Source organism: Pan paniscus, chromosome 1 (genome assembly GCF_029289425.2).
Source record: "Pan paniscus chromosome 1, NHGRI_mPanPan1-v2.0_pri, whole genome shotgun sequence".
NCBI lineage: Eukaryota > Metazoa > Chordata > Mammalia > Primates > Hominidae > Pan > Pan paniscus.
The window spans coordinates 104,099,795-104,109,783 of NC_073249.2; the positions used below are offsets into that span (position 1 = coordinate 104,099,795).

The following is a 9,989-nucleotide window of genomic DNA, read 5'->3' on the forward strand; positions in this document are numbered from 1 at the left end:
GCCAGGGGCTGGAGGGAAGGAGAAATGGGGTTGTTGTTCAGTGGGTGCAGGGTTTGAATTTTGCAAGATGAAAGGGTTCTGTGGCTGGATGGTGGTCATGGCTTCACAGCACTGTCAACGTGCATGATGCCACTGACCTGCGCACATCTTAAGTGGTTAATGATAAATTTTATGTCATATGTATTTTTTCACATTTGAAAACACTTTTAAAAACCATTCTTGTTAGTATTTAAAGAACTGCAAAATAAAAAAGAGACATTTTTAAAGTGTGAAGTCGTGTGCACAGGTTCATCGTCTAGGTGTGTACTCATGAAAACAAATCTCTTGTGTTGCAGATAGCGCTCGTTAAGGTTGATTTCTGCATATCAGTGAGAGTTCAGTGATCTTACATTCAACATAAATATGACAACTTTACAAACATCCCCCCTTTCATCCACTGAGTGAGTTTATCAGGAAAACCCAACAAAATCCTTCCAGGCCTCCCTGGGGGAAGGTACACAGTCCCCTGCTCTGGAGGAGGACATGGAGGCTCACGCTGGTTAAGGGAGTTTTCCAAAGTCACCAGCAGCAAGGAACCTTCTGAAACTGCTGACAGGTCCGTGCTTTTCCCACGTCCACTTACATTATTTAGGCAAGACCCACTTGGGAATCTATTTTTTCAAGGCATGATCGGGACTAGGTTCTGGATGGTAGAGCAGGGCTGTTTTTGAAAGGCGGTCTCTTTCTCTTTGCACCAAGCTTTCCGTAAGTGTGTGGGTGACCCTCCCAACTTCCTCCTCTCTCCCACAACCACCGCCCTCGCTGCTTCTCTCAGCTTCTCTCCCCGACACCTGGATGACTCCTTTTGGCTACCTGGGGGCTGGCATTGTGGGAGGCAGCCGACGCCAGTGGGTGCTGCTGGGATCCCTGCCCACACCCAGCAGTTGCCTGGAGTTGGAGGTATGCCAGGTATGTGGGCCAACAGCTGCAGAGTTGCCACTGACAGGCCGGAGGAGGATTCTTTGTCAGTGACCGCACCAGACCGAGCCCCTGCCAGCTGTCCCACTCAGTATGCCCTGGCTTCCAGGGCCCCAGCCAAGGAAGGGTGTGGACATGTGATACAGTGGTGGCCACAAGGCAGGGGTCAAGGGGAAGGCAGGCCGATACTAGCAACAGAGGAAATGACACTTCAGAAGCGTCCTCTCTTACAAACAAGAGCAACTGTGTGTGTCCCAGTGAGTATGGGAAGCTCAGTCTCCTAACATCATTCAAGGGTCTCCAAGTGACTGTGCATACAGTTTTAAAAATATCACCGAACTTGTTTTTCTTACCCCAGCCATTTTTTATAACTATATCTAGGGAATGGGTTGGTTGACTCTAAAGAGCAAGGAACTAAAGAAAAGATAAACATGGACTTCCGTCCGTGGGGGGAGCTGCGGCGGTGGCGGTGCAGGAGGCCGGGCAGGGGTGCGGAGGGACCGACGGACGCACGGGCGGGCGGCCGGGAGCCATGGAGCGCGGCCCTGGGGCCCGGGGGCACGGGCCGGGGTGGGCTTCCCACGGCACGACATGGAGACCTGTGGTTGCGAGGCTCCCTGGGGCTCGGCTTGGACCGCGATGGGGCTGGGCCCTGGCCTCCTAACGGGGCTGCTGTCTGGGGCGGTAGCTGGGGGGGCGCTCTCCCCCCTGCCCGCGACTCGGAGCACCTCCACCCTCCCCTGCCGGGCCAGGCCGGGCGGCGTTGTTGGCGGGGGCCCCGGTGGAGGCCCGGCCCGGGCGGCGCCCGCCATGAACGGGCTGTCGCTGAGTGAGCTCTGCTGCCTCTTCTGCTGCCCGCCCTGCCCCGGCCGCATCGCTGCCAAGCTCGCCTTCCTGCCGCCGGAGGCCACCTACTCCCTGGTGCCTGAGCCCGAGCCGGGGCCTGGTGGGGCCGGGGCCGCCCCCTTGGGGACCCTGCGGGCCTCCTCGGGCGCACCCGGGCGCTGGAAGCTGCACCTGACGGAGCGTGCCGACTTCCAGTACAGCCAGCGCGAGCTGGACACCATCGAGGTCTTCCCCACCAAGAGCGCCCGCGGCAACCGCGTCTCCTGCATGTATGTTCGCTGCGTGCCTGGTGCCAGGTACACGGTCCTCTTCTCGCACGGCAATGCCGTGGACCTGGGCCAGATGAGCAGCTTCTACATTGGCCTGGGCTCCCGCCTCCACTGCAACATCTTCTCCTACGACTACTCCGGCTACGGTGCCAGCTCGGGCAGGCCTTCCGAGAGGAACCTCTATGCCGACATCGACGCCGCCTGGCAGGCCCTGCGCACCAGGTGAGGGCGACCCTGGGGGCAGCTCAGCCTGGGCACACCCAAGAGGGGACCAGGCCGGGGGCCGGGGGGCGGGCTTCCCTGGGAGGAAGGTGGGCGGCCCTGCAGGAGGGGAGCCACAGTGGATGCACAGGGCCAGAGAGCCGGACAGGCGAGCTTGGGTGTGCAGGTGCCGCCTCCACATGGCTAAGGTGTGGCCAGGCGGTCCTCGCACACCCTGGCCTGTGGAGCCAGGCTCCCTGGGAACCCCTGGCCTGAGGATGGGAAGGGGCTGAGCTTGTCACAGGGGTGTAGATGCCACCCGGCGGGAGGGAGTGGGTGGTGGTCTGGGGGTCTGTGCACGTGTGGCTGGGAGCCCATCGGCCGAGGCAGCACTTGGGGCCAAGTGAGGCGAGGCTGCTGCATCCAGGTCCGGAGGCCTGGCCCATGAGGCCCTGTGGCTGCGGAGCTTGGCCATCCTGGGGCAGGGCCTACAGGGTAAGGTGCAGACCCGCAGCACACATCCGAGGTCTGGGCCAGCCTCGATTCCAGATCCAGCCCTCCTAATCATCCACGTCCCCAGCCCTGCGCTTGCCTGGGCCCTTGACCGGTGTTTGAGCACCGCTCGGGCCAGTGCTGCTTTGGACGAGGAGACCCGGGTGGGCCTCTGGTGGCTTTTCCTGCTCGCCATCCACTGGGGCTGTCTCGTCCTGGCCCTGCCCAGCCCACTGGTCTGACCTGCTCCCGCAGGGACCAGGCACAGCTCTGAGAAGTCAGAGGCCCTAGAGAGGTGAGGTCGTCGTTGCCTTGGTGATATGCAGGCAGTCCCTGCAGTGGGCCTGGGAGCTGGTCCCCTGGCACCACCCTGGCTCTGGGGGCCTCCCAGCAGTGTGGGATGCTGACACCAATCACCACTTCATGCGACTTCCTTGGCCCCTCCTGTCTCTACTGCCTGGGCCACTGGCAGAGTCACACCCGTCATGGCCAGCTCTGAGCTCTGTCTGCTCGGCCATCTGTCCTGCTGCCACTTTGTCCTGCAGGAACCTAGGCCCAGAGCTGTGAGGGGGAGGCCAGAGCGTGCCCAGGGCCTCCACTGGGGATGTGTCCTGTTCGTTTGAGTGGTGACATCCAGGTGGCAGCTGGGGGCTCCTGCCTGTAGCAGGTGACAGGGCTGGGCTGGCTCAGCACACTACTGACCATGGCTGCCAGGGAGCAGGCCAGGGAGGCCGAGGCAGAGCTGGGGCCACAGGCACAAGCCAGGCAGCATCCTTTGGGGCATGGGTGAGTGGTGAGCTGTGGAGTGCTGCCAGGAGGCTGGGATTCCAGGCCAGGGACGGGGACAGCCCTGCTGGTGGAGTCCGAATGCCAGGCAGAGGGGACGCACACCTGCCCATGCTCCTGCCTTGCAAGAGGGCATCTGCCTGGGATCAGAGCCTAGAGCGTGTGGGAGGAGAGTTGTGGGGTCCCGGCATGGGCAGGGTGGCAGGTGGGTCCCGCGTGCTTGGGACTGGGCACAAGGAGGCCTTGTAACTGGTGCTGGATCAGCTGGGTCAGGGGCCACACACCAATGACCTGGGGGTGGGGGTGGCCCTGGGTGGGAGCTGGTGGTGCTGAGGTGGCCAAGGACTTGTCCACTCCCAAGGGAAGGTGCTGGTGGGAGGGGGTGCCACCTCCGCAGCCACCACCCTCGATGCTGACCTGGGTTGCACTGGCATCTCACTGGGCGTGGGGAGTCCGAGAGTCCAAAATTGGGTGGAGACATCTGGGGACACAGCTGCCTGAATTCCTCATGGCCAAGGGGGTGGGCAAGGGCTGCAGGGTGGAAGAGTGTCCGCTGTCCTGGCCAGTGCACCAGGAACGGCTTTCTAACCCGGGCAGGAAGGCGTGAAGCATTCAGGATGTGGGGGCCACACAGTTCCCAGTGTGCACCTAGGGGTGACCAGGAGGAGGAGAGGCGCCAGGGCCTCTCCTACCCCCGCCCCAGGGGCACTCCGTAGGCGGGATCCCTGCAGATCCTAGCTAGGAAACGCCAGTGAATGGCAGCGCAGGGAACGGGGCGGGGCCGCTGGCTTCGCCCACCGCCGCGGTGTTGGGGGCTGGGGGTGGCCCTCGGGACTGGTGTGGAGCCTGGGCCTGACCCACTGACTTGGCTGAGTGGGGAGACTGGAGGGTCGCATCCGGAGCTGGGCCCGGGGACGCCCGCTGGTGGGAAGGGTGCGCGCGCGTCGGAGGCCGCGGCTGACCCTGCTCCGGCGCCGCCAGGTACGGCATCAGCCCGGACAGCATCATCCTGTACGGGCAGAGCATCGGCACGGTGCCCACCGTGGACCTGGCCTCGCGCTACGAGTGTGCCGCGGTGGTGCTGCACTCGCCGCTCACCTCGGGCATGCGCGTCGCCTTCCCCGACACCAAGAAGACCTACTGCTTCGACGCCTTCCCTAACATCGAGAAGGTGTCCAAGATCACGTCGCCCGTGCTCATCATCCACGGCACGGAGGACGAGGTGATCGACTTCTCGCACGGGCTGGCGCTCTACGAGCGCTGCCCCAAGGCGGTGGAGCCGCTGTGGGTGGAGGGCGCCGGGCACAACGACATCGAGCTCTACAGCCAGTACCTGGAGCGCCTGCGTCGCTTCATCTCCCAGGAGCTGCCCAGCCAGCGCGCCTAGCGGCGGCCCCAACCGGCCGGACCTCAGCAATAAGGCGGCCCCCGGACCTCACCCCGCGCCGGCCCCCCAAGGGCTGCATGTGGACCCCCCGGGCGGCCCAGGGGACCCCGCCTCGACCCAGGGGCTGTGGAAGATGTACAGGCAACAGAGCTACGCACTCCTTTCCTTTTGGAAGCAAGAAGAAAATACGTGAAAACGGAAATTAAAGATTTAAAATTAAAAAAAAAAAGAAAAGATAAACATGGAAACTTCAGGTTTTCCAGAATCTTGCATATTTCCCTCCTGTTTCCCTATTATAATTTACATTTAAAATGGAGAGATATGCAGTTTAAGTCAAATGTTTTGAATCATGAAAACAAGTGAAACTCTTTTGCCTGTTCATGACAAACCTTCAGATTTGGTGACTTCTTTCCACCAAGGCAAGATAGGTTTCACTGGGGGGAACTGAACTGGTGTGGTGTTTTCTGCCTTCAGCCATCTGTGTGTACACTGTGACAATATGGTTCTGTGCTGGATGAGACGCCTACTATTTTTTCATTTCACTAAAGAGCCTCAAGTTTCTCAGCTACAACCTGGAGGAAGTGTCTGAAAGCTGATTTTCTGATGCCCAGCCCCAGGCCTCCTTTTCCACCGCACAATATCAGACCTGCTTTTCTCTAAATCAGAATTAGGCACGCCACTCCAGATGAAAGAGCCCTGTCGTTGAAATGCCCTTCTTTGGCCCACACTAAGTATAATTTCTGCTCCCGTTTGAACTCAAATATCACATTTATATTTTAACAGCTGCTGCTCTCTAAGCAAACTGATTCACATAGAAAATCCAGGATTGTGACTACTTATTTTTTCCTCTCTACACATGAAACAGATTCCCTGGAAACACAGTTATCTTAAGTAGCTGGAATTGTCTAACTTCGGTTATTTTATTACTTACAAATCAGCCAGGTGAGAACAAGAAAGTGAAAAGCAGGAAACAAGATAGGCAGAGAAACAAAGGGCTTGATCGGAAGAGCAGCAAGATGCCTGAGCAGACCCACAGGGTTCTCAGGGCTGCAGCAAAAATCAAAGAACAGTCGTGGTCTCAGGACTCGCCATAGATCAGACCAAGCTTCCAACCATGCCACAGGCTGTCTGTGTGTTCCCTGCACACCATTCATTTTTTTCCTTCTATTTTAATGATCTGAAACCAAGTTTGGGCCATGTGTAGACAGGCCATTCGGAGGAGGCTTCGGGAAGGAGGGTGCATCTGAGACTAGTTGTAAAAGATGAGGAGGATTTCCACAATCGCTCAAAGGAAAGGGGCATTTCAGAAAGAGAGAAGAGCACGTTCACGTGAGCCCAGATAGGAGCACGGGGCACACGCATGAAACTTGCTGATGCTGGAGTTCATGTGCACGGTGGACGCAGGCTTGGCAGCCCGCAAGGCAGAAGGGGAGGTGGTGCAGGAACAGTGGCTGCTCTAGGAAACTTGAGCTCCATTCTGCAGGCTCAAGGAGAGATGGAGTAAGAGGAAGGACTCCTTGGGTGCATTGTTCATGGGAGGACAAATTAGAAAGGGGATTATCTCATGGCAGGCAGCCACTTCCAAGTAGGGAAGTTGGAGAACTTGTTGTCAGGTGGAAGAAAAGAGAAGACGCTTGAAAAGTCATCCAGGAATGGGTGTGCACAAACATGGAGTGTGTTCCTCATGCCGTAATTCTGATCCAGGTCCTTGACTTAACTGCATTGCCATTAAGCTTGTGAAAGGAGGGGAAAGCCGGTACCAGACATTGGTTATATGTCCAATATCTGTTTGACTCTTTGTTAGAGGTATTACCTAAGTTACCTTACAATACTCTAAAAGCAATTCTACAAAGCCCATTGCTATTTTACAGAAATGAAATCTGAAAACGAAGAGGGTCAGGTAAACTAAGAAGTCTACGCATAACTAAGAAGTGGGGCTGCCTGATCCCAATCCTGCACTCTTGGCTCTTTATGACTTCACTTGTGAGCATACTGAACTCAAAGTGTTCTGGACGTCTCCAGGTAGAGGGCTCTAGGAGGCAGCTGAGTACGTGAGTCTGGAACTTAGGAGAGTTCCAAGCAGGGCTGTGGGTGTGGGATGGGGTGCATGGGAAGGAGGTTGTCAAAGCAAAGCAATGGGCAGCTGCTTAGGGAGGGGGCACAGGAGAGTGGCCTGGCCCTTCTTAGATCATTGTCAACTCAACTTGTCTAAATGGCTTTTATGACCTCAGTTATCACCTGTATTAATTCTGGCCTATGGTATTTTGCAGCTCTTCGGGAAATAGTGATCCTTTGTTTCTGACAAAGTTCTTCTTAAAGGGTTTATTGTCTTATTTACTAGGAATCATGGGGAATAGAGTGTTACACAATGTAATTTTTTCCCTAACAAATAAAGCTTATTTTTATAAATTCCAGGGCTTTTAATTTGAATCATGCTTAACTATTTTTCTATATTTTATTACATTGTTTGCTTCCTCCCTAAAGACAGTATATTTTAGTATTTTCACAGAAAAATGAGAAGCCCTCATTATGAACATACCTGATTAAATTGAGCATTTCCAAGTGATGTCCACATCATTGCTCAAGTGTTATGAGGCCACAGGATGAACTACTGCCTCCCGAATGATGCTAGAATGCTGTGCCTTTATTTATTTCATTGGACAACTCATTCAACATATATTTATCAAGTGACTCCTATAAGAGTAACTAAAATAGAATTTCCTGCTTTTGTAGACCTTACACTATAGTTGATTCCATAGTGTCTAGTGTTTCATGAAATTATACAAAATTTCACTAAATCTAAAATGCCATTGGTAATGACATACACTTTTTAATGCACTAATATTAAATAATGCTGAAATTAAGTTATGCTTATCTAATGTAAGATACATTGCAGTTTCAGATGCTAAAATTTGAACAAGTAGACAAACGTTTCTCTTGAAATCAGTGAAATCTATATCTAAATCCCTTAGAATAGGGTTAGCACATAGTATTCCAGGAAAGCAAAGCTCTAATTATTATTGTTGGATTGTACCCAGATTATGTTACAATTTAAGTTTCTACTTTATGTAAAGCACTTTTTCATATGGATATTCTTTATCCTAACAATAGTCCATTTGTTACACCAGAAGTAACACCAGATACTTCTGAATAATAACGGCAGTTAAATCTGCGGTTTTGTGGAATTTTGCTTATGTACGTCACTGTTTATTCAAACAATATAGCAGCTCTAAGAACATCTGTGCCTCCAGCCTCTGCATTTCAACCATGAGAGCGTCATTTCTCTCCATGATGCTTAAATTAAAAATCAAATTTTACGCTTTTCTAGAATATGTTTTGTTAATATTATATTCTAGTAAAAAAAAAATGTTCTTAGCCTGAGAAAGATTTTACAGAAAAGCTTTAGTAAACATTATACTTCATAATGTACCTGTACTACACTAAATGTATAATGTACTTATACTAAAGAGTGAACTATATTATCTTTGAGTTTAGGAATAAGATGAGTAAATATGTAAATGTAATAATGAGAAACTATTAAAATGCAGTAGTTTCAATATGATTATTTATATAGAAAATCCAAAAATTTGTACATGAATTAAATTAATAAACAAATTCAATGAGTTTACTAGATACAAAATTCATTGTCCAAAGGAATTGTATTTCTTTACACCAGCAATAATGTTAAAAATAATAATTTATAAGATTAACTTCATATTTCATGAAAAGTATAAAATTTAAGAATAAATTTAAAAATAGTGTATGAAGTCTTTATATACAATAATATAAAACTTTTGTACAATAATAACATCAAAATGAGGGGTGATATGTACTATGTTCATAGGCTAAATGTCTCACTTTTATAATAATGTTAATTCTCAAACATATTTATATTATGCTTGAGTTTGACAAAATTATATAGGTTTGACAAAATTCCAATAAATTCCCAATACATTTTGTGGAACTTATAAACTACGCAATAAAGGCCAAAACAGTCCTTAAGAAAAAGAAGTTGAGAAGACTTGACATATCATGAATGATTTGAAATTTACAAATTTCAGAATTTTTCCCATTGTAATATAAGCATGTAATACTATCACATTTCCCCAAATGGCTACTTTAAGTGCATCCTACAAATTGTGATATATTCTGTTTTTGTTTTCATCTTCGTTCTCTTTGAAATACTTTCTAAGTTCATCTGTGACTTCCTCCTTGACTCAGGAATTTTTAGAAGTGTGTTGTTTCATTTCAGAACATTTGGAAATTATATATTTCTAGTTTCATTTAGTTGTGCTTAGAGATCATACTGTGTATGATTTCTATTCTTTTTAATGTACTGAGACATGTTTATATAGCCCAGATTATCATCAATTTTAGTGAATGTTTTAAATGTGCAGTTGATAACAACGTCTTTTATATTGCTGTTTAGTGGACTGTTTTAGAAAAGTCAATCAGGTAAATCTGATTAAGAGTATTGTTTTTCTTCTATCCTTTTGCTGGTTTCTTATCTCATTCTATTAGTTACTGAAAAAAATGGGTTAGAATCTACAATCTCCAACAATAACGGGATATATCCATTTCTTTTTTCTGTTGTATATTTCTTCTTTGTATATTTTAAAGCTCTATTGTTGGGCAATATTTGGTATTGTTGTGTCTTCTTGTTGAATTGACCCTTCTAACATCATGAAATGTTATGCAATTCTGGTAACATTTCTTATTGTAAAACTTACTATTTCTGTCCAAATCTATGCCCTGTCCCTTTATAAAATAATGATGATAACAAATAATACATAATATTTATTGTTTTTTTATCTCCCATTTTAAAAAATTCTGGGGGTTTAGATTATTTGAATTTATATAATTATTGATAAAACTAAAATCAAATCCACCATCTTTCTATTTGTTTTCTACTTGTTCCATCTTACTTCTTAATTTTATTTTTATTTTTTAAATTTTTATTTCATCTAGAGTTTACAATACACGTCTTTAACTTATCACAGCTCTATGTAGAGTATAAAGAATGTACAGCAGGAGAAGTCAGTTTTTCTCTT

General features: G+C 49.5%; 1 protein-coding gene across 1 annotated transcript; it reads left to right on the plus strand.

The window, feature by feature from the left end:
* Positions 1-1,501: 1,501 nt before the first annotated feature.
* Positions 1,502-5,251, plus strand: LOC129394525 (alpha/beta hydrolase domain-containing protein 17A-like). The gene is made up of 2 exons (XM_055102263.2): positions 1,502-2,294; positions 4,533-5,251. The coding sequence occupies exons 1-2, from the start codon at positions 1,549-1,551 to the stop codon at positions 4,936-4,938; spliced, it is 1,152 nt and encodes a 383-aa protein (XP_054958238.1). The 5' UTR covers positions 1,502-1,548; the 3' UTR covers positions 4,939-5,251.
* The last annotated feature ends 4,738 nt before the right edge of the window (positions 5,252-9,989 follow it).

Coding starts and splice junctions, on each gene's coding strand:
- LOC129394525 (XM_055102263.2), top strand. CDS start 1,549: ATGGAGACCTGTGGTTGCGAGGCTCCCTGGGGCTCGGCTTGGACCGCG. Junction 2,295..4,532: donor TGGCAGGCCCTGCGCACCAG/GTGAGGGCGACC, acceptor CGGCGCCGCCAG/GTACGGCATCAGCCCGGACA.